Raw genomic sequence first — 22,873 nt, 5'->3', positions numbered from 1 at the left:
CACAGGGTTGGAAGCGTTGTCATCCATGAGTAATGTGAATTTTCTCTCATAATGCGTCCTCTGTCACCCACGCCCACACTGTCACTCACTCATGAATATTTACTGAAATGGCCTTATGCTTGTGCAGAGGCCCTAAGCCCACGCCTGCTGTTTCACTGTTGGAAAGAATCGCAAAGGAGCAGCATGATACTCTGCGTAGGGTAGAATGTTCACATCTAGTTCTCCATGCTGTAGGCCTCATGAATCAACAAGTAATAAAGCTGGCTCGGAAGTGGTTCCCTGTTTCCTAGAATTGCCGTTTTGGATATGCATTTTTTCATTGCTTTTGTGCTCACGGATGATGTGACGCTTCTCTTGGTTGGGTCTGGCAGTGGTTCTTTGCGCTGTTTGATTGGTTGGGTCTGGCAGTGGTTCTTTGCGCAGTTTGATTGGTTGGGTCTGGCAGTGGTTCTTTGTGCTGTTTGATTGGTTGGGTCTGGCAGTGGTTCTTTGCGCAGTTTGATTGGTTGGATCGTGCAGTTCTATGTGGAATACAAACAGGAACTGTTTGCGGTTCACAGTTCCTGTGTTATGGGTACAGGCCCCTGCCTGACAGTGGAAAGAGATTAAAGAGGGAAACAAACGGTGAAATGCAGAACAGCTAATACGTTACAAGTGTTTTTACCTACCAGAGTCCAGTTGGCCACAACTTGTTTTTTTGGGGGTTTGTTTAGAACTTGGGTTAGTTACGCTGCACAGAAACCAGGCACAGCCGTGTATCTGTGCAAGACGAACCGCCCCGTCTTGTTACAGAGCTGAGATGAAGCTCTCCGTAACATGACTCTGATTCATTCGCTTTTTACCTGAGGCGAGATGTGTCCCTGCACTCAAATATGAAATTGACCGGTATTTGCATGTAACATTTGGATCGAGAGGAAAAAACTGAACCGAAAAACTGAGGGAGAGGGTCCTTTTGTATTGCCTCGGAATAGTCAAATGAGCATTGTCTCCGAAGGGACTGCAAGTAGGCTACCTTCCTGCCGGCTGTGTGCAGTGAGCAGCTCATTGTAGGAGGGGACTTATGAACTCGGCAGATTTGTTGACTGACCTCCAACTGACTGAAGCCAGACGCTTGGCCAACGCTCTTTGACTTCAGTGTATAGTTCAGTGAGTATGGTTTAGGAGAGACAGACAGCCCAGCCCACGAACTGACCACTGCTATGATATGAAACATCCCGTCTAAACCTTGAGCGACACTAGCAGCCCACACTTCCTAGTAGTCAACAGTTTACTTAATGTAAGCATCAACAAAAACAAAGACAAAGGCACGCTGGGTTGTAAAATAAATGGAATGGAAAATGAATTAATTTAATTATGTATTTATTTATTTTTTTAGGTATTTTGTAATTACTTGTTTTCATTAAAGAACATCAAATATCTTTTCTGACGGAAAGTCAAAGCCCAGGTCTACATCACAGCTCCCGTGAGGGCAGCAATCGGGACCAAATCACAATGTAATTTCCCCCCACGCTGAGTGTTCCCCCACGGCTAATTAAGGCCCTGTCTGGTGGAAAATCACAGGGCGTGCGCTCTTTTTCCGAGGGGGCCCTGGCGCTTCATGTTTCCGACGCGGGCGCGCCTCCGCTCTTTGCCTTTTTTCGGGGCCGGATTTAGAAAGCCGCGGTTCGGGGAGACGCCCTGGTCTCCCCCGGGCGCCCGCAGCCACAGCCTGTAATCAAGGAGACCGACTGCGCCTCCCTGCCACACGCACCGGGCTCCTCTCCCGCCCCCCCCCGGGGGGCCCCCCTGCAGGGCCCTGGCACTGCTCTGCTGCTCCAGCTCTGCGGGGCTCCCTCGAATATCAGAGGAGCCGGCAGGAGAGCAACCTTCACTCCAGAAGAAACGGCCTCACATTCCCCCCCCTACCCCGTGTTTATACACCGCTGATGGAAGCCCTCGGTGTATTTGGCCAATTGACATTTCATGTTTTTATGTTTTGCTTCTTTTATTTTTCCAGCTTATTTTCCCACATTTCAGCATTTTTATTTATCTATTATTTTATTTTATTTTTAACACACAGCAATTTGTTTCACTGCCTGTATGGGGCCATAGAGGAAACTGGGTTTTGTCTGTTTTGTCTGCTGGCCATTTTGGAGTTGCCTAGATTTGGGAATGGGCATATTTTAAATCCATTTGTACCTGTATTTCAAATATGAATTTTCTTTTACATATTTAATATGTCATATGGGTTATTTGCCTCTGCTTTTTGTTTATTCCTCTGTGCTACCTGCGAAGCCACGTACACTTTCACTTTTGATGCATTTATTTGGGAGGTATTTCTTTCTGGCCATCTTTGCCTTGCCTGTGTTTCATCATTACCCAGGTAACTGATACTGACAGTGTCAGGGTATATAAACTGCCCTGGCAAGGAAAAGCTTCTCGTTAAAACCAAGCAAACCTGATGACCCCTTTCAGACATAACAGTGCTCTTAAAGGGGAACTCCAGCCAAATCATAATCCGTCCAAAATCTAAAATTGCATGGAGTCATAATTTGGTCCGTCAAACTATTCTGTGAAACTTTCATGTGTTGTTGTTGGGATGTTACTGTTCTTCCTTTGAGACTTTGAGGCATCTTTTGAAGAGAATACTGGAGAATACTATGTAAGGGTGGCAAATCACAGAGGTTTTACAGATAGTTCTGAAGTCGTACTGAATTTTAGTTTCAGTTGACTGGCAGCCTCCATTTCATTTGCTTAATCTGCTCTCTAAAATGGGGGAAAGAGGAAGTGTTTTACCAAGGTTGTTTGGACATTGTTTGGAGAGGCGGTTTACATTTTCTCTCTTGGGGGTTGAATTTTTTTGTGACGAATGAGAGATATTCTTAGGGTGAGTTATAGATATGAGGTCAACGTACAAAGTAATCGTTTTTGGTTGGAATTCCCGTTTTAAATGGCATGTAATATTAGTCTGTATTTTTGTTGGTTGCCTACAAATGAAAGCTGTAACCTTCATTTAACCATACCGTATCCATACCCCCTAAGCTCACTGACAGTGTTTAGTGCAATACTCAATATATAGTTATTTTTCTGCAAGATGGTAACGACTATCTCCGGCATGCGGTGTTCGATTTCTTTCAGTCTTTTTTATTTATTTAATCATAACTAATGCGGTAGGACACCTCTAAAAATGTTACTCGTATCTTTTCAATGTTGATATGATAAATACAGGGCCACGCTGTTTCCATGCGGTAGATACAAACATGCCTACAAGAGAGCTGCTTGAGTGGAGAGTGGAAAAACATGCATTCCGTTATGTTTGAGCCAGGAGTGGAGGGTGTTCATGTCTCTGAGTTTTGTTGTGATTTGTGTAGGGGTCTCATCAGATGTGTATGTAACTGTATCATCAGCAAACAGACGGCAGTGTGAGTTTTGGCAAGCATCCGGGAGAGCATTAATATATAAAAGAAAAGGTAAGGGCCCTAATATAGAGCCTTGTGGGACTCCAAGAGAGCAGAGGGATTGGTCAGGGGTGCTCATGTTCAGGCATGCTGCTATTGGTCAGGGCTACTGTGATTAGTTAGGGTGGCTGTGATTGGTCAGGGCTGCTGCTCACTCCCCTTCGCTTTCTGCCCGCAGGAGAGAAGCCGTTCATCTGTGAGATCTGCGGGAAGAGCTTCACCAGCCGGCCCAACATGAAGCGGCACCGGCGCACGCACACAGGCGAGAAGCCGTACCCCTGCGACGTGTGCGGCCAGCGCTTCCGCTTCTCCAACATGCTCAAGGCCCACCGCGAGAAGTGCTTCCGGGTCACCAGCCCCGTCGACCTGCAGCCGGCCGGCCTGTCCCTGCCCCTCCACCTCCCCGCCCCGGCCCCGGCCCCCTCCTCGTCCTCCGCCGCGCCCTCCTCCTCCGCCCCCTCGCCGGCCAGCCCCGCCGCCCCCGCGCACCTGGGCCCCCTCCCCCCGCCCCGGGCGGGGCCGCACGGCTTCTCCCACCTGCACCTGCACTCGCACCCCGCCCACGCCCACGCCCACCCCCACCCCCACCCCCACCACCACCACGGCCACGCGCCCGCGCCCCACCACCCCGCCCCCCACCACATGGCCGCGCCCCCCGTCTCGCACCTGCCGCCGCCCCCCGCCCTGTTCAAGAGCGAGCCCCTCAACCACCGGGGCCAGGAGGACAGCTACCTGCGTCACATGGGACCCCCCGACAAAGGCACAGGCACCCCCCAGCACCACTGAACCCCTCCCCCCCACGGAGAAATATATACCAATGTATACTTACGGATATGCTACCGTTATCATGTGCGTCTTTCCTTTCTTCCCTTGCTGAAATGGCCTTCTCACAGTGTTAACTGACATTGCGGAAATGTTGAGGAATGAGCCCATGTGTTCGCTGAGGGCCTGCGCGTGTGTGTCTGTATGTCTGTATGTGTGTGTGTGTGTGTGTGTGTGTGTGTGTGTGTGTGTCCGGACACGTGGAGGAAGAAGTTGCTACCAGCTATCATGAACGTGAGGCTGTGCCATGGGTATCATCTGGTAACTTTGTGCAAGGGTTGCTTGGTTAGGACCCTTTTTTTGTTTTATCTCAGAGCAGATGACCAACCTGCTCAGTTCTGTCTGCTACAAACACACGATGGGGGGGGGGGCCTTGTCCAGAATCCTGCCTTTCCCTCACCCCTCTGCTTTTTCACTCCGCGTACACTTGCGTGTGTCTGCTCGTACACAATTAACATTCTACGGTCATTGTTTTCAGAACCCAAAAATATGGCGAGTCTGTGTGCCCGTCTACCAAACCTTGGTAGTCACGCTGTTCACTTTGTGTGTTAGCCCGGCAACTCCACGCCAATAGCCTACCAATATTGTTTTGCACTTTAACCGGCTTTCAAGGCATTCTCCCTTTCGGTAGTACACGTTTCCCCGTCTTCTCAACACCACGTCACAGCACTGTACCGAAACACTAACACCACAGTGTGGCAGACTGTTCTCCTGGCCGTGTTCAGTATGAAGATCTGCAGATTAGGCTACTTAGGGGGGCAGGGCATTGCCGCAAAAGAGCATGCGTGCTCAGGCCCACCTACCCTGCGTGAATTTTTTCTCATGAATAACTAAGTAAATGTTTAGGATAGTTTTGCAGAGTTGCCGTCAGAATCACCATGGCGACTGTTTGCATGCTGGAAGGGGGGCCGGGTGCATCCCAGAGCGGTTGACTGCAGAACAGGAAACGGTGTCGTGACCGGAGTGGGGGAAGGAAGTCACTGATTCACAAGGCGCGTCTGTTTATTCGTTATTGGGAATTTGTGCTATTGTAACGTATAGACTAACTGACAACTCAATTCTTGTTTCAAATATTATTCCATAATAAGACCGAACGCATTACTTGTTTTTGTTTTGTTTTTGATTAACGTCACATTACCTTGGGCAGTGACCTGGAAGGATCATATAACCGGTAGGGGGCAAGATCTGATGAAAGGGGGCAAGAGCAATTCTCTTGCCTAAGTGCCCGTCGCAGTAATGATCTCTTAAGGGTAAGGACGCTGCCTTGGTGTGGAATTACTGTGTAGTTGTAGATTTACTAAGTCGGTGCATTATTCTGGTTTAAGTATTCCTGAGACTTCCTAAATTGGTGCAGGCTCGATCACGTCATGCTGCTCGTCATCCGTTTCCACATTGGATGCTAAGGCTTTGACTGCTGCTCCCATTGGCCAAGTGCAGGCTACTCCTTCTGGAAGGTTCTGTGCACTAATGCTGCTGAGGTTTTTTTTTTGTTTTTTTTGCTAAGCTGCGAGAGGGAGCAACTAGGACTGACAGAACTGGATTGTGAACACGCTTGCAGTGCAGGATTATTGGTTAGCGTAGCGGCAGTCATGACCACTGGCCTGTATCTTGAGTTATGAAACAAATGCACGCACATACTCTCTCTCACAGACACTCACACACACACACACACACACACACACACACACACACACACCAACCCTCAGCTACTCAGGTCCTCACAACTTTGGCATTTTACATTTCCAGTAGTAACTGGTACCTCTGCTAACTATGACATGACTGTTCTCATTGATGCCAGGAGCAAGGTGGGAAACACACACTGGTGTGTGTGTGTGCACACTCGCACTCACTCAGGTGCAGCAGTTACGGGGCGGGATTTCTGTATTATGGCGACGTATCGCTGTAACCGAGAGGCTTCTGTGTAAGATCCTTTTCTGAGACCACAGCAGTAACCGATAACGGCATAACTCACCCCGTCTCTTTCATTGGCTGATCTGAGCCAGGTTCTCTCACCAGACACGACTGCTGCGACTGCTGTATAGATTAGGGCTGCACGATATGAGGAAAACATGCGACGCGCAGCGGCGTTGTTGAATATTGCGATGGCAATGTGACTTGCGATAACTAAGGAAATGCTGAAGTGCGCACAGTTCTGCTTCAGGTACACTGCTAACGTAGACCCCAGACAATTAATGCATTAAATCCAGTATGCTTTTATTGAACAAATTGCACCTGAACAGCCAACAGAACATCGATTTAGATGAATACTATTCATCGCAATTCAAACAGTGTTTTGCCATGTTCGTATCTCGATGACTGTAAATATGATGCATCGTGCAGCCCTACTTCAGAGCAGTCATTCAAACACGTTTTCCACACGGAAGCTCTCTTGGGGTTCACACACACACACACGCGCGCACACACGCCATACACCACACACACATATACACACACCGCTGACAGATAAAGAAGCGCATCCATTTAGTTTAAATCTTGCTGAATGAGAACTAAAGCAACAAGTGGCTGTGGGACATTAAGTGTGTGGGGTTTTTTTTTGTCAAAGTAATGCAGTCTGAAACATTCTCAGAGACCTGAGAAATGTCTGGTGAAACTGGCCTGGAGGGGGGAGAGAGTATGGTATATACTGTATCTAACGCACTCATATTTTACTTTTATTTGTATTGATACGTTTATTAGCGCTTTTTTTTTTCCAATTAAATGTATTTAGCTGTGTGCAAAGGTTCCTTTGTTGCATAACAGATTTAAAGAAAAAATATAAAAGCAATCCCGTTCCTGTCATTTCAGTTGTCATCGTTCTGGCGAAATTTAATGTGATCCAAGCGGGTGAGGCAGTGAAGTTTGGGGAATGGGCAGCACGAACCCCGGCTCTGTGCCTTTCACCCACGTGTCATTTTCCAGAACCTTCTGGAAGTTCTTGGGTTAAAGTGCACGTGTGTGTGAGAGAGCTTGTGTGTGCGCAGGTGTGTGTGTGTTTGTGTGAGAGAGTGCTTGTGTGTGCGCAGGTGTGTGTGTGCGTGTGTGTGAGAGCTTGTGTGTGTGTATGTGAGAGCTTGTGTGTGTGTGCGTGTGTGTGTGTGAGAGAGCTTGTGTGTGCGCGCAGGTGTGTGTGAGAGAGAGAGCTTGTGTGTGTGCAGGTGTGTGTGTGTGTGAGAGAGAGCTTGTGTGTGCGTGCAGGTGTGTGTGAGAGCTTGTGTGTGCGCAGGTGTGTGTGTGTGTGTGTGTGTGAGAGCTTGTGTGCGTGCAGGTGTGTGTGTGTGAGAGAGAGAGAGCTTGTGTGTGCGCAGGTGTGTGTGTGTGAGAGAGCTTGTGTGCGTGCAGGTGTGTGTGTGTGAGAGAGAGCTTGTGTGTGCGCAGGTGTGTGTGTGTGTGAGAGAGCTTGTGTGCGTGCAGGTGTGTGTGAGAGAGCTTGTGTGTGCGCAGGTGTGTGTGTGTGTGTGTGAGAGAGCTTGTGTGCGTGCAGGTGTGTGTGTGTGTGTGTGTGTGTGTGTGTGTGAGAGCTTGTGTGTGCGCAGGTGTGTGTGAGAGAGCTTGTGTGTGCGCAGGTGTGTGTGTGTGTGTGTGTGTGTGTGTGTGCGTGTGTGTGTGTGTGTGTGTGTGTGTGTGTGTGTGTGTGAGAGAGAGAGCTTGTGTGTGCGCGTGCGGGCTTGTGCGAATGCGTTTTAGAACAGGCCGAGAAAAGAGCTCCGTGAAAGTTAACAGCAGGGTCTCAGCCCTTCTGCCGTTTTCCTGCCAAAAACCTGCCGCACGCTTCGTCCTTGGTGCTCCCGGCTCCTTTGAAGCGGGTCTGTCCGCTGCAGAAAGGGCTCCGGGTGTCGGGGTGATGTCGAGTTGCCGTGTGCTTGGGTGACTGTTTGGTGTAGTCCACTGCGGTAGAACAGATCTGTGTGGGCTGCCGGAGGGGGCCAGGCAGGCAGCAGGCCTTCAACGTGTTCATGGGGGTCGGATTGTTTAACTGGCATATGGGTCGGTCTGAGTCATTGCAGACCTCCTTACCCTGGGTTTCGAAGCCAAGTTCAGATCAAAATTTCTATAGTAGCCATGAAGTGACTGGAGAAGTTTCTGGAAAGGCTGCACTGTCCACGTGAAAAGGATGGCGGACACATTGCCGCTTCCGTAACGGTGAGCCCTCCGTTGGTTGTGCGACTCTGCCTCACCTCTGACCCGTTGAGTCTCGGGCCACCCTGGCAGCCGTCAGCAGGCGTTCGAGTTCACGCTGAGGAAAAAAAACCTCTTCTGTAAATGTTCCAAAACCGCGTCGCCGACTGTTGGGCCAATCGATCTGAACTAGACTTTACGGTCAAGCCAGCCCCCCTTCCCGACCTCATCCGGGCACCTGGAGGTGCGCCTCCAGAGCTCAACACAAAACTCGTTACTGTAGGGTGTTTCCGGAAACCTTTCCCCAAGCTAACTGTGATCGGTCGGTGTCCAGTACCGCTTCTTAAACCATTGTTTTGTATTGTTTTAATCCTCTGCACTTTAGTGCCGCGGTTATCCGATGCGGCGAAGGGGGGGGGGGGGGGGGAAGTGACAAAGCATTGTGGGAAGGGTTGTAAGTGTTGTGGAGGGCTGGGGGATGTCTGTGAAGCATGGGCGGGGGGGGGGGGGGGGTGGAAGGGGCAGGAGAAACTCACCTGGAGGGAGGACAACGAGGAAGAGGCCATCGGAACAGATAGTTGTACAGAGTTGTACAGATTGTGTCGGATGGATGGTTGGTGTCCGCTGTGAGGCAGTCCTGCTGAAGTGTTCAGTGGACGGCAGCGAACGCCTTCTCTAGACGATGCTTCCTCGCAGACCAATCCCTGTCAGTCTCCCACTAGCCCCTCCCTGCCTCACGCGGCCCCTCCCTCCGTAGCCCTTATTGGGCGGGATTCGTTTTTCTGTCAAATTTATATTGGGTTTTCATTTATCAACGTATGGTTCTGTTCCTTTATTTTCATTGTTATATAGAATACACTTTCTACTAAAATCATTACTAGTTGAGACAATAATGAGGTCTATTCTTCAAAGATGTTTAAAAAAAAAAAAATTGATCTACTTTTTATGTATTTTTAACCACTTAATGTAGCCTTGTGTATTTTATTCTTGTGAGTATCTGGTACACATTGTGCAGCTTTATGATGTTTTTGGAGTTGGAGAGGAAATGCTGGGCCTTTTTTGATAATGTACATTTAACAGACTTTCTGCTAACTTTCAAAGTAAAAAAGAAGTAGCCATAATTATCTCCTGTTTGTCTGGTGTCATCTTTTATTCCTGTGTAAATTGGGAGTTATGAATGTTTGTTTGCTTGTGCACTATAAAAGCCATTTCCATTACACAAAGCTAGATTTCATTGTGCGCAAACTAAACGCTGTAGTGCCATACAATATTAAAAGTTTTAGTGCTTACAGAACCACAAGCACAAACGAGAACCCCATAAAGTCAGTCACCAGTAACGGTGTTGCCAATATTTCCAGGGCAAATATGCTGATACACACACAGGTCCATTAAGTGGCTGTTAAAGTCTCGGTGTCGATGTTCTGGGCTATTAGCACAAGCACTCTGAACATAGTGAATATGTCGGTCAAACACAAATCCATGCTGAATATAGTGAATATGGCAGTGAAACACAAATCAGTGCTGAACATAGTGAATATGTCGGTCAAACACAAATCAGTGCTGAACATAAAAATGTTTTACCGTACAATGGTGGAGAGATCAAAAGGCCGCACACAATGAAGCATACCATAAGATACTCGGTCAGCTATCCGGTTTGTGTGTATTGGCATGTCCTACGTTCAACTAATTTGGGACCCTGAGGTGGGGAATCTGTCTTTGAGTCTGAACTCACTACACACAGTTCATCACAGTCCGTTTGCAGGATCAGCAATGCCTGATAGGCTGCAGAAATGAGATCTCCATGTATCTGCCAAATAACACGTTGATCCAGCGCTTCTTAGAAACTGGAGGGTAAACTGAGATGAAGGCACATGGCTGCAGCTTACGGATGTTTGCTTAATTGCCAACAAGCTGCAAAGAAGACTAACATTTCAACAGCTACCATATCTACAACGTGTTGTTGAAACAAGTTGAAACTTCTTGTTGAAACGTGAGTTGCTTTGCAGTTTGTTCGCCATAAAGAATTCCAGAATTATTCCTTCATCTCACCCTTGTAGGCTGCCTCTTGAGTTCTGTAGGATTCCAGAAGAACATTCTTGTAAGGGTAGGAGTCTAAATTCTGACCTCTGGTTTCTGTGAAGGTACAATGGTTCATTCAACCTCTGCCCCGTTTTCCTTTACAGCGGGCCATCTGGCCAGTGGCTTTGTGGGGACCCTATTCCCCATGGTACAGCAACACTGGACTTCCTCTCCAGAGTTCTCACAGAAGACTCTACTGCTCACAAGACAAACATACTACTACTACTACTACTAGATTAACTAATGTACCTCGCTGTAGGATGGCGTTTGTGTGGCAACTTGCCCCGGAGAAACGCATCTGTCAAAGTCCTTCACACCACAGTGATCGGAAAGAACACCAGCTCCAAGAAGAGAGGGCCTCCATTGTAACAGATATTTGCTGAGTCATCTTCAGTTCACCAGCTCTACTTTATAAACCATAATGCACTGAACCTTGTACTAGTGAGGGAGGGAACGCGTTCTTTATTGCTTAGCGGGATGTGTCAGGGAGTGAGCTGCTCCAGTGCTGAGCGTTCTTCCTGTTTTTCCCGGGAGTTCAAGTTTATTCAACCTGCTGAAGGCTGAGGTTCTCAGATGTTTCACTTTTCGGCTGTGCCAAGTAGGTCAGGTTCGAGCCCAGCCATAAATCACTCTGTGTGCGCCCTTGCATGGAGCTGAGCTTCTGTTTTTCTGCATGTGTGCGTGTGTATCTCTGTGTGTATGTATGTGCCCTTACATGGAGCTGAGCTACTGTTTTTATGCATAGAGGTGTGTGTATGTATGTATGTATGTATGTATGTGCCCTTGCATGGAGCTGAGCTACTGTTTTTATGCATGGAGGTGTGTGTGTGTGTGTGTGTGTGTTCGCATGCGCATGCATGCGTGCGCGCGGGTGCAGGTGCGCAATTGGGTGTGCACTGAATTGTTCCCTTTTAACTGAATTAGTTCAGTGCTTGAGGCAACTGTATTAGTGCACAAGAAATCTAGATCTATGAAGTCCACTTATGAAATCCATGAGGGGACAAATGTGGGATAGTACTGCTTCGAAGTTCCCAGAGTTATTGGAGAGAGCAGTCAAGCTAATAATAATGATTAGTGAATTTAGGAAAATTCTGCTGCAATCAGGGAAAATTCTGCTAAATTCTTCTAGGTAGGTATGGTCTAACATTATTATTATTATTATTATTATTTTTTTTTTTTTTAATCAGAGGCTCTATCTGAAAAGGAACATTTGTAAAATTGACACCTCAAACTCATAATAAGTTAAGTTTTATGAGAATAAGTTTCTCAAGGTAGGATACAGGGGAAATCCTTGGGAAAGCCTTGATAAAAAGTACCATGAGGAATGAAACCTGAGCACTTCTTGTTTGTGCTACTTTGTGCATGTATGAAAACCATACACTTATTATTATTGTAAATGCCCCTAGAACAAAAGTGTGTTTGATGTGCTAAAATTTTAAATCGCTTTTGCAGTTGTAAGCATTTTGGTTTTTCTTCACACGATGACTTGTGGCCTGAGTGAAGAATTTCATGATGGACCCTCGTCTCTAATTAGGTCAGATGTTCTCTTTATTTTTATTTTTTAAGTCTCTTTTGGTCAAGACCTATCACCCAGTGTCTATTCCTGTCTTGACATTATGTCCTCCGGATAGCCAGCAGAAAAAAAAAGGATTATAACAACAGTGCTCACGCTCACGCTCACGACTACTGTCTGTCCTGACTCCACGGTGGTGGAACGAACTCCCCGTTGAGGTCAGAACTATAGAATCTCTCCCCACCTTCAAGCGCAAGCTGAAGACACACCTCTTCAAGCAGCACCTCTCCCCATCCCTCCCTACCTCCCTGTGAACCTTAATTGTTGTCTCTGTGACTTGCTTTGTGTATCGGTATTTTTAGTTGGCTAGGTAAGCAGTGTTTGGATAGTTAACTTTGGTCACTTTTGCTCTGTTTGTTTGTTTGTTCAAAAAAAAAAAATGGCCCTTGTCCTTATCTTTGTTGTACAGGTAGCAGTTGAAATTGTACTTCCCTCTAGGGTCTTTCAGCGAACTTATCCCTGGTTATGGGTATGCACTTTGTTGTACGTCGCTCTGGATAAGAGCGTCTGCCAAATGCCAATAATGTAATGTAATGTAATGTAAAAATGTATAGAAAAATTCACTTCCGGGCGGTAATGATTCTTGGCTTTCATCCTCCTACCACATTACCGTCCCAGTTGCGAATATATATCGCCGGAACCACATGGCGTGTCCTGGTTTATTTCTTCTACATGCACGCACGCATAATTAGCAGTAGCTGCGGCTACACGCGCTCTTCTCTGGCCAGAGAATGAGGAGAACGCACCCCCAGCACACGCCCAGTGCGAGGCTGGTGTGATTAAGGAGAGATAAAGGGATTGCCTCCTTATCGGCCTTCCACCCAGCATGGGGAGAGAGACCGGTGTGGACTGACGAGAAACTAATAACTATGTTTATATGTGCAGTTTTGCAATGACTAATGATTTGGAGTAATTTCTTGACATGTTGCACAAAGTACTTTCCTCAAGGTATTGATAAAATGAAGAGAATGAAGGTTCAAAAACCCTGGTATAAAGCTATGACCAGCTATGACCAGCAGTTACCAGTTGTTTCAAAACATTGCTTGAGCTGGTCAAACCGTGTTGAGTATGGACTGGTCAACCTGCTACCAAATGTTTCAAAACCTAGCTTGGTAAATTATTCCATAATATATGAGTCGGACAGTTTCGTCCTCAACAACAACAACAACAACAACAACAAAAAAGCATGTTACATGAAATCTTAGTGCATTGTTGTGAAGCTTGTGAACTTACTAGACTCACTGGGTTTAATCGTGAATTGAATGCAGATACAAATGAATGCTGAGTCTCAGTTTTGCTTAATCTTAGCACAGCTTCTGATCCCATTGACCATATAGCCTATGGTTTCTCTAGCAGTCCTAAAAACGAGTGGGGGGTCCCTGGCTCTGATCTACACTAGTTCAATCATAGCTCCCTGGCAGACAATTTTCTCTTGATGGCTGTGAGTCTGCCTTATTTTACTCTCCATAATGAACAAAGGCTAAATCGCCTTCAGTTATAGCACATATTTTCCTGAACAGTATTTCTGCATTGATGCAAATGCTTCACTATAAATACAGTCGAAGTCTCAAAACTACGGAATAAGCTCCGGTGTTTTACTGGATGCAAAGAGTAGCCTATGTCTGAGTCATCGCTGTGAGTGGGAGAGACCGACTGTAAGCGGACAGAAGGTATAGCGATGGTGTGTCTGTACTTCGCTCCGATCCAAAAATAGCTACCAGCTGCCCACCATTAGCTAGATCTACTTTTGAAGTGGATATGGCCATGAAAGCTGGCACAGTAAGTGATGGCAGTGAAAGACTCAATCTACTTATGTTGATAAAATAAAAAATAAAAAACACGCTTCGACCTATACCTACGTTTCTTTCTCAGCTTGCAACTTCAAAAAGTCCACAGGCTCTTAAGCGGAATAATGCATTCTCAAGGATGCACATTTTGGTTCCATACCTGACCTAAACCTTTTTTTAAATTGTAATCTAGAATTAATTATCTTACTAAGAGACACATTTGGGTTAGGCTACATTCATGGTCACAGAGATGCTGGTAGAATTAAATGAAAAACTAGGTCATTGAAATTAGAGGTTTTATCCTGAGTTTGAGAAATATGGGCTGCGTCGACTCGTCACAAGATGAACAGTTGACAGACACAGCTGAACGGACAAAGGGAAGTATGAGTTGAAGTGTTTCAAGTGAATTTAGTTACAGTAATGTTTGCCTGATAAAGGTCATAGTCTGCATGTACTTTCTATATTTTACTTTATGTTACTTACAATAGTCTGTAGCCTAGCAACTTTACTGAATACAGTGGTTCCGGATTCTGTAGCCTGATGTTAAGTATTATGCTAGGCTACTAATGGGAATATCACTTTGGCTACGTTATTACAACTTTCAAATTGTATTATAGCCTAATATTAATTGGTATTATTATTATCAGTAGTATTATATTAATAATTAATATAATGTAATAATACATTTGTCCCATTCTAATTGTTAGGCGATTCTACCGAACTATTAAGATCATATTGATCAGATTTTATCCTTGCACAAATCAACATTGCATCCAAAGCAATTGTATTATATTTGTGCTCAGTAACGATCATTTAGGCTGTATGTTAGACGACTACAGTCCCATGCTGTCCCCTTTAAAGACAAGCCTATGTCAACGCGTCATTGGCCGGCTGATCCGGACGTCACTAGGGTAGCCGCTTTCTGTGGTTTTTGAGAACCATAAAAACAGGATGAAATTATACCTCTTCTCCAATGGATAAAATACTTGCCTCCGAGGAATGGTGCGTTCACCAGGCAGACCGAAAACGAGGTAACATACGTGCTTGAAGACAGGGAGCATCGCGACTGCATTGAAAGAAAACCTGGAAGACTAGGGAATACAACGTGAATGACTTATCTCTGGATTGGGACCACAAACATAGCCTAGTGCTTTCGCTGTCGTTCATGGCAATAAATACGGTCACTGGTGATTTCCTGTTTTAATCCTCTTTTTGCAGCAGTGGAAAGGGCACTGATGTTAGATTAAAGCTTGATAAGGCAATTTGATGGATCTGATAGCCTACCAACATCTCTGAGCTCCGCTGTGGATTTCTACAAAGGCGAAAAAACGCTGTTGTTGCGTCAGCGTTAGAACCTTTAAATTATTTTTTATTTCAGGACTACCGATAACGAAGGAGACGTTACATGCAAACGTTAGCTTAGTCTGTGACACTACAGTGCACCGCTAAATGAATTGTGAAATAGGTTACCGCAGTGACCTTTGAATAAAATGCTCAATCCTACATGACTGCTTTTTGAGGTAGCCCATAAAGAGCCTATGCCTCCGTTATGTTTAGTAATTCTGTAGCCTAGAGTAGCCTATCTGTAGCCTAGGCTACTGTTGTTAAGCATTTTGCACTTGTAAATGTTTTCTTCTAATTACAGATTAACCGAACAGGTGGACCTAGAACCTTTGTTGACACTACGGTAAGTTAAAGATCGGTAAACGATGTCAAGTTAATGCAAGACTATAGCCTACGTCATTCCAGATCCCTCCCGCAGACCACCCTTCTCTGCTCATCAACAGCGATGACCAGGCTATGTCCTTACGCGGCATGCATTTTAGTTGATTTGTGGTAAGTGATTGTAAAACAATCAAAACCGACTCGTGGTTTATGGCTTGTAGCGACGCTGCAAGGTTTACATGCAAGAAAGTCACGGCGTGTCAACTCGGCGGATAATTTGTAGCATGCCTCATTTTATTGGTTACATTTGGATGAAAGTTTTTATTTTTGCTGTGGCAAGGTCAAATACTGCTCCAACCTACTATCATAGCCTTCCACCACAGTGGCACAAGACAGCTTCGTAAAAAAACGTATTAAATTATAATTTAAGGTCGTGAATGGATGAGGAAGTTTCTTGTTACCCTGTAGCTGGGACACCAGCTGTTAGCCTAGAATTGTTTAAATTTTCATCAGAATGTAGGCTATCAAGACGCGCTGCAAACAAGGAAATTCATGAATGATATAACTGTGGCATTTAAATGAATGCATTTCAGAATTTTCCATGAATGAGCCTACAATATTAGCGTGGATAGGCTGTTTATTCCGTCTAAGAGACTATAGCCTATTCATCGGACATTGTAAATATATTTATCAAGCTAAATTCATTCAAAATATTGATTGTTGCACGCTCATCTGTCACAGGTCAGGCAACATAACGTTTGATTTATATTCGTGCAACACCTATCACTAACTAATAAGGCTTCAGAATTCATCGCCAATTCTCAGAAGTGACGTCACCAGCATGGCAACCACATCTACCTGAAAACAACCATGCTTGGTGCCTAGCAACGCACAACTGCGGGCTTTTTATCAATGGTTGGAGAGATACAGGTTACGCCCGCAGAACTGGCTAACGTTACCTAAGTTATACCTCACAAGAAGTATTTTCTTGACGGTGCCAAGTAACCTGGCATGCAAGTTAACTTGCACTGACTGTAATCCTACCATAACACGCCTTTCAACGGAAATGTAAACGACGTTACACCTTCAAACATTAAACAATAGTTTGTCCAATTAGTGGTTGCTCTTGTATACTGTCGTAAATCCTTTGACCAGCGAAAATAATGCGAAAAACTACTCTGAAAAACAATGATTGCAGTCTGGAATTTGATCAGACGTTAGTTTAGAAACATACGTTAGGAATTTAAGTAATCAAATTATTATCAAAATAATTTCAAGACACACTGCAATGGCCGTCTCTCAGTTTCGATAACTGCAGTGCACACATTGCACAAAATCTCCTAGAAAAACGTAGTTAAATGTAGCAATTAAAAATTGATGAATGGGTCAGCAGCAAACTTCTTGAAAACCCATTCTAAACGACTTGTCTTTGTTGTTTCTCTCATATCTATTCTTTTTCTCCTGTTTCCACCATCTAACTTTATCTGACCTTCTCCCTATACTCCTCCTTTTGTAAACAAGCATTTCCCAGAATCATCGCCGTGTGTGTGTCGCCCCCCTCACCCCCTCAGTGTACTGAAGCAAGGGGGGAGTGGAGGAGAGAAGGAACCGGAGAGAGGGAGGAGGTGGAGAGGAGTGTGTCTGTCACTCGGGTCCTTAAGAGCTGAGGCCGGCCAATCATGAAAGACTCTGTGTTCAACTGCTGTTTTCTCCCGCCCCTTCCTCCAGGCGAGGAGGCGGAGAAGCCCCGGGGCCCGAGAAATATGGCCGCCGCCCAAACCTCCTCCTCGCCCCCTCCCGACAGGCGTTTCCTCATCTTCTTCGACTTCGACGAGACCATCGTGGACGAGAGCAGCGACGACGTGGTGGTGCAGGCCGCCCCGGGGCAGAAGCTTCCGGGCTGGCTGAAGGACACCTACAGGCCGGGCCACTACAACGAGTACATGCAGCGCGTGCTGGCCTACATGGCCGAGCAGGGCGTGTCCGAGGGGGCCATCCGCTCCGTCATCGAGAAGATCCCGGCCTCGCCGGGCGTCATGGCCCTCTTCCAGTACCTGCGCTCCCGCGCGCAGGACTTCGAGATCGTCCTGGTGTCCGACGCCAACATGTACTTCATCGAGGCCTGGCTGCGTAAGGCGGGCGCCCGGCAGCTCTTCGCCAAGATCTTCACCAACCCGGCGGCGTTCGACGGGAAGGGCCAGCTGCGGCTGGGGCCCTTCCACTCGCACGGCTGCCCCCGGTGCCCGGAGAACATGTGCAAGCAGGCCGTGGTGCGCGAGTACCTGGCGCGCCGGGCCGCGGAGCGAGGCCGGCCCTTCCAGAGGGTGTTCTACGTGGGCGACGGCGCCAACGACTTCTGCCCCTCGCTGGTGCTGGGCGCGCGGGACACGGCGTTCCCGCGCAGGGAGTACCCCATGCACAGGCTCATCGGCGAGCTGCGGGCCACGCGGCCCGAGGACCTCCGGGCGGCGGTGGTGCCGTGGGAGAGCGGGGAGGACGTGGTGGCTCGGCTGCAGAGGCTGGAGGAGGAGCGGTGAGGGATGGAGGTGGAGCCGGCCCCTGACCCCCGCTGACGCTGACACACACACACACACACACACACACACACACACAGAGACACACACAGACACAGAGAGACAAGCACAGACATACATACCCACGCACACACACACACACACACACACACACACACACAAGCAGAGACACACGTGAACACAGGCACACACAAACCCACACACACATGACCACAGACGCAGACACACACACACACACACACACACACACACACACACACACACACATATACACAGAAACACGCAAACACCAGTCAGACCTGGATCAAATACGTGATTGTTTTGGATTCAAATACTTTTTTCCCTAAGCTTTAATGACCTTGTCTGGTGTATTGGAACCTATGAAATAACCTCAAAAAGCTCGCTCAGTTGCACCAGGGAAGAGCAATCAAGCACAGAGAAGTATTTGAATCCAAAACCATTACATATTTCACCCAGGTCTGTTAAACACACATCTGCGAAAGCACAATCATGGAACAGGTATACAGAGAATACCTCGTATAGACAAGCGGTAGAACTTTCAGCTATTTCTAGAAGATAATCATCAGCATATAGACATGTGGCTGTACAGTAAATATAGATAGTATCGCACCTGCGTACGCGTGCACGCACGCACACACACTCCCACACACTCATTCATAAACACAAACCCAAACACCCACGTGCTCGCAGGACCCAACCATGTCCCCAGGCAGGCCAATAGTGGGATCTCCCATTCCCAGCCAGTTGATCAAGACCACCTTCTCCTACAGTTTGACCCCAGCACCCATGTCTAGAGCGTCTCCTCACACTTCCAGTACACTGAAGATGGACCTGGACATGGTGGCTCCGGCCTGGATCAAAGTTCAGCACAACAATAGAGACTAAACTGTTATTCACTATCTGTTCCACACTGTTTACAGCCCTTTTCTGGCCATTCTCCTGGCTACTCAGGCAACCACTCGCTGAGAAATGACAACTCGCCGAGCTACACGGCGTCTCAGAACTCGAAGCCTGAATGGTCCGTACAAAAATCGCCATCAAATTCAGTGCTAAAAGTATCGGTGACCTCAATGAACTTGAAATGCTCCACAGGTAATCAGCAAGGCCAGCAGATAGATAGTGCATGCTCTTATATTATACGTAGTGATTGTTCTGAATGAATGGCCGAATGGTAGAGCTTTGTTAGGGGGGAAGTTGCAAGTAATCTTAGGAAAGATCTGTTCCGCCTCAGGCCAACTGTGCCTATTCTGCTCATTTGATCCCGTTAAATAGGCCGACTCTTCTAGTATAGCTTCAAAGCTATTATGAAATTGAGACTTTGGGGACTCCCCAAACATTTTCACAAAGTGTGTCTTGTTAACATAATTAACTGCATGGTCAGGTTAATATGAGCGCAGTGGTGGCATAACGAATTTAATTGTCGCCAGTCGCCACCTGCTGTCTGGTAGCAGCCATTACATTCAGATCAAAGAATGGAACATGCACGGGATATGGGCTAATTTTATGATTCAAGTTGACATAACTTGACACAACGGGGCTGCACGAGTCTGATTCCGTTGTTTGCGTTTTAACCTCGTAACCATTTCTTCGTGTGTGTACGTTTTACCGTAACAGTATGTCCTTGTGACTAGCAATAAGAAATTGGTGTCTAAAAGTAAATCGACTCACATTAGATAATTAGCCTCCTTTTTGACAATGCTACATTTTAAAGAATTGTACAAGTGTTATCAATGTCTTTTAAAATGTGAAACTATTTGTGTACACATTTGTTCTTATTATCAACGGGAATATAAAGCCATGGAAAACTGGTGTTTTTGTCATTTTCTTCATTGTAACATTATATAAGAAACAATTGTTAATTTTGGATTATTACTTTCTAGAAAACTGCATTTACCTCCTAACCTGCTTCATAAAATGGTGTTCGCCTCCTAAACATAATTACAAAGAGATACTTGATGATTTTACTTGAGCGCAAGCTTACATGTCATTATTTTACTTGTGTGTCTTTAGCACCCTCTTAATAATGAATCATTTTTAGTTATTAATCTAGTGGTTCATGTGATTCAATAGCTCAACCTACATCAATAAGTAGAAAACTGTAATGGCTGCCTAATTGGTGAAGAATGATGGAGTCCACCTCCTATTTGCTGTTAATGCCATTACTTTAGATACAGACACTTGCAAACTTAATAGATATGCACACTACCAATTCTATCTAGCCTGGTCTGAGCATCATCTGTATTGAACAAAGAAAAAATAATGACTTTACATTCACATTAAATAGAATTGACATTTTTCATTTATTAGGATGAACTTTTTTGAGATATCATATGACTGATGTACTGCACAGATGCACAGATGTGGGAAAACCAGGCTCAGAAAAGATGGGAAAAGTTTGTTCCAATCACCTGGATTTGTGAATTCACACATTCATATTTTCAGGGAGGAAAGTAGAACTAATTTGTGAAATCACTGGCTGAGTTCATGGCTGGAATTTTAACTCTTGGACTTCCCACCTCTGGGTTATTGAAGACTGACATAATTAGTGTGTCAAGCATGGCGACTGAACTCCAGGTCCTGCAAGCCACAATGCAGGCCTCAGCAGGCATTTCCTCCAGCCATGCACTACCGCCAATTTCACTAATGAGCATACTTCCAGAACTAAGGAGGTAAAATAATTAGTGAAATCAGGAGGCGTAGCACTTGGATGGAACGAATGCACTACAGTCTGCAGAGGGCGACATGGCTCAGGCAGTAAGAGCAGTCGTCTGGCAGTCGGAGGGTTGCCGGTTCAATCCCCCGCCCGGGCTGTTTCGAAGCATCCCTGAGCAAGACACCTAACCCCCAAATGCTCCTGTCGAGCTGGTCAGGGCCTTGCATGGCAGCCAATCGCCGCCAGTGTGTGAGTGTGTGAGTGTGTGTATGAATGGGTGAATGGAGAAGCATCAATTGTACAGCGCTTTGGATAAAGGCGCTATATAAATGCCTGGAGTTCAGTAGCATTGTTGGGCTGTGTACTTCACACACATCTCACGAGAATAATTAATGTAATGTAAAGGCATTTGGCAGACACTCTTATCCAGAGCGATATAAAGTTGATTAGACTAAGCAGGACACAATCCTGGAGCAACGCAGTGCTCAACGGCTGTGTGGATCTTATTGTGGCTACACCGGGGATCGAACCACTGACCTTGCGCAACCCAGTCATGTACCTTAACCACTACGCTGCAGGCCGAATACTGAATTCTCTGCATTTCTACACATCCTGTCAGTAACCTTTCCAGGTATGTGGCATAATTTAGCCTGTAGGCCATGGGTACACAACTCCGGTCCTGGAGGGCCGGTCTGGCAAGCTGGTTTTTGTTCCAACCATTTACCTTCATTTATTATTTAGCTAATTAAATAATTAAGAGCAGAAGTTGGCACAAAATCCTGAAGCGGATCAACCCTTGCAGTGCACCCCTGCTGTAGACGGAGTCCATCATGCCCTTGGTAGAGCAACGCATTTTTCGTTGGCGTTCGTTAGTGCTGCCATTTTGTTGATTGCGTTCGATCCCGCTACTGCCTACTTGCCTTCTACAAGACCATAATCCTCTGCCATGTTTGAGGAACTATTGCCTCCTAGGCATGTGTCATCCAGTGAGAACACTCTGTACTTGGGCAGAGCTGACTCCAAGTCCACCCGAACTTGAACAAGGCACAGACGTGCCGGCAACTTGCTGTACCTCCAGTGCCTGTGTGCCCTCACAGGAGGGCGTGGCGTCTTCGGAACCACAGGGAACCTGGTACTTCACATTCCATTTCACTCTGTGTGAAGTGCCCTCTGTGATTTATGTGATCAGGTCAGGACTATAAATGGGAAATAGTTGGCATTTATATAGCGCCTTTATCCAAAGCGCTGTACAACTGATGCTCCTCATTCACCCATGCATACAGGCACTCGCACACCTACGGCGATTGGCTGACATGCTAGGCACCAACCAGCTCATCAGGAGCATTTAGGGGTTAGGAGCATTTGATTTCAGCTGGGTATACCTAGACAAATGACAATGTCAAAATTAATGCATTATCTGTTGCAGCACCCCCAGCTTTAACCAGACTAGGTTTTTATAGTTTGTTTATGACAGTCAAACTGTCAGGCTTGATGGAAAGAAATGCAATACAGCTTGCTTCTGTATCTGGGGAATGTAGTCACTGACAATGACATCCATAATTTCGGTGATTTGTACCGAAATGGCGGTGGCGGTGCTTGAATGTCTCATTTTGGTACTTGACACCACGGTTTGTTGTGATGGCAACATGTAGCATCTCAGCTCTGAACACGGTCAGCCATCGCTGTGAACACATTTTACTTTCAACAGATCACTTTAAATTCTGCATGTTTAAGGTCCAGCTTCATCACATCTCCGATAGGTCAGGTTAATGATGCTCTTATTGTGTTGATGTGTGTAATTTGTATTGCATGTAACATTCATTAAAATGAATCAAGGTCTAAAACATGAGAATACTATTTGCACTACTTTACAGCATTATGTATGTTTGGCTGATGTCATTACAGAAAGCGTTATTAAAAGTAACTAACCTGTAGCCTATTTGCCCCGCTCAACTGCCATTAGTTGCGCGCGAGGAACGCGAACCACGACTGCCCGTTTCTTTTTCACAAAAAAGTTAGATTTATCGCGTGAATTAATTGCTTTAATGGAATTAATTAGTTATTAAAATACTCAGTTAGTGTTATTTTTGTGGCTTTTTAAACTGTGCATGTTTTAGAAAATCCATGGGCCTCTTTTAAATCAGGCAATACGAGGGACACCCTAATTTTGTCATCTACGTACGAAA

The 22,873-nt window shown here is 46.0% G+C and overlaps 2 protein-coding genes and 1 long non-coding RNA gene across 10 annotated transcripts in view; all 3 read left to right on the top strand.

Moving 5' to 3' along the window:
- The window catches only part of znf652 (zinc finger protein 652), a 35,878-nt gene extending 28,306 nt beyond the window's left edge, over positions 1-7,572 (top strand). For all 4 annotated transcript variants that reach the window (XM_061223591.1, XM_061223590.1, XM_061223589.1 and 1 more), the window contains exon 6: positions 3,616-7,572. In XM_061223591.1, coding sequence (XP_061079575.1) covers positions 3,616-4,223 — 608 coding nt within the window. In that variant the 3' untranslated portion in view covers positions 4,224-7,572. The remainder of the gene's footprint in view (positions 1-3,615) is intronic.
- A 2,757-nt stretch (positions 7,573-10,329) lies between these two features.
- LOC133114338 (uncharacterized) lies at positions 10,330-12,672 on the top strand. The gene is made up of 2 exons (XR_009705547.1): positions 10,330-10,473; positions 10,559-12,672. It is a non-coding gene; the product is annotated as an uncharacterized LOC133114338 (long non-coding RNA).
- Positions 12,673-14,728: 2,056 nt separating this feature from the next.
- LOC133114330 (probable phosphatase phospho1) lies at positions 14,729-19,843 on the top strand. Of its 5 annotated transcripts, none has more exons than XM_061223617.1 (3): positions 14,729-14,845; positions 15,460-15,501; positions 17,208-19,843. In XM_061223617.1, the coding sequence occupies exon 3, from the start codon at positions 17,243-17,245 to the stop codon at positions 18,014-18,016; it is 774 nt and encodes a 257-aa protein (XP_061079601.1). In that variant the 5' UTR covers positions 14,729-14,845; positions 15,460-15,501; positions 17,208-17,242; the 3' UTR covers positions 18,017-19,843. The 5 variants fall into 5 exon arrangements, with proteins under 5 accessions (XP_061079601.1, XP_061079603.1, XP_061079602.1 ...); XM_061223619.1 differs by lacking the exon at positions 14,729-14,845 and adding an exon at positions 14,851-14,919; XM_061223618.1 differs by lacking the exon at positions 14,729-14,845 and adding an exon at positions 14,919-15,001.
- The last annotated feature ends 3,030 nt before the right edge of the window (positions 19,844-22,873 follow it).

Source organism: Conger conger, chromosome 16, assembly GCF_963514075.1.
Source record: "Conger conger chromosome 16, fConCon1.1, whole genome shotgun sequence".
In the NCBI taxonomy this organism is placed as follows: Eukaryota; Metazoa; Chordata; class Actinopteri; order Anguilliformes; family Congridae; genus Conger; species Conger conger.
This window is presented reverse-complemented; position numbering and strand designations above follow the sequence as displayed.

Bases quoted from the DNA above. Each gene is read 5' to 3' on its own strand.
- LOC133114330 (XM_061223616.1), top strand. From the start codon at position 17,159: ATGAAAGACTCTGTGTTCAACTGCTGTTTTCTCCCGCCCCTTCCTCCA.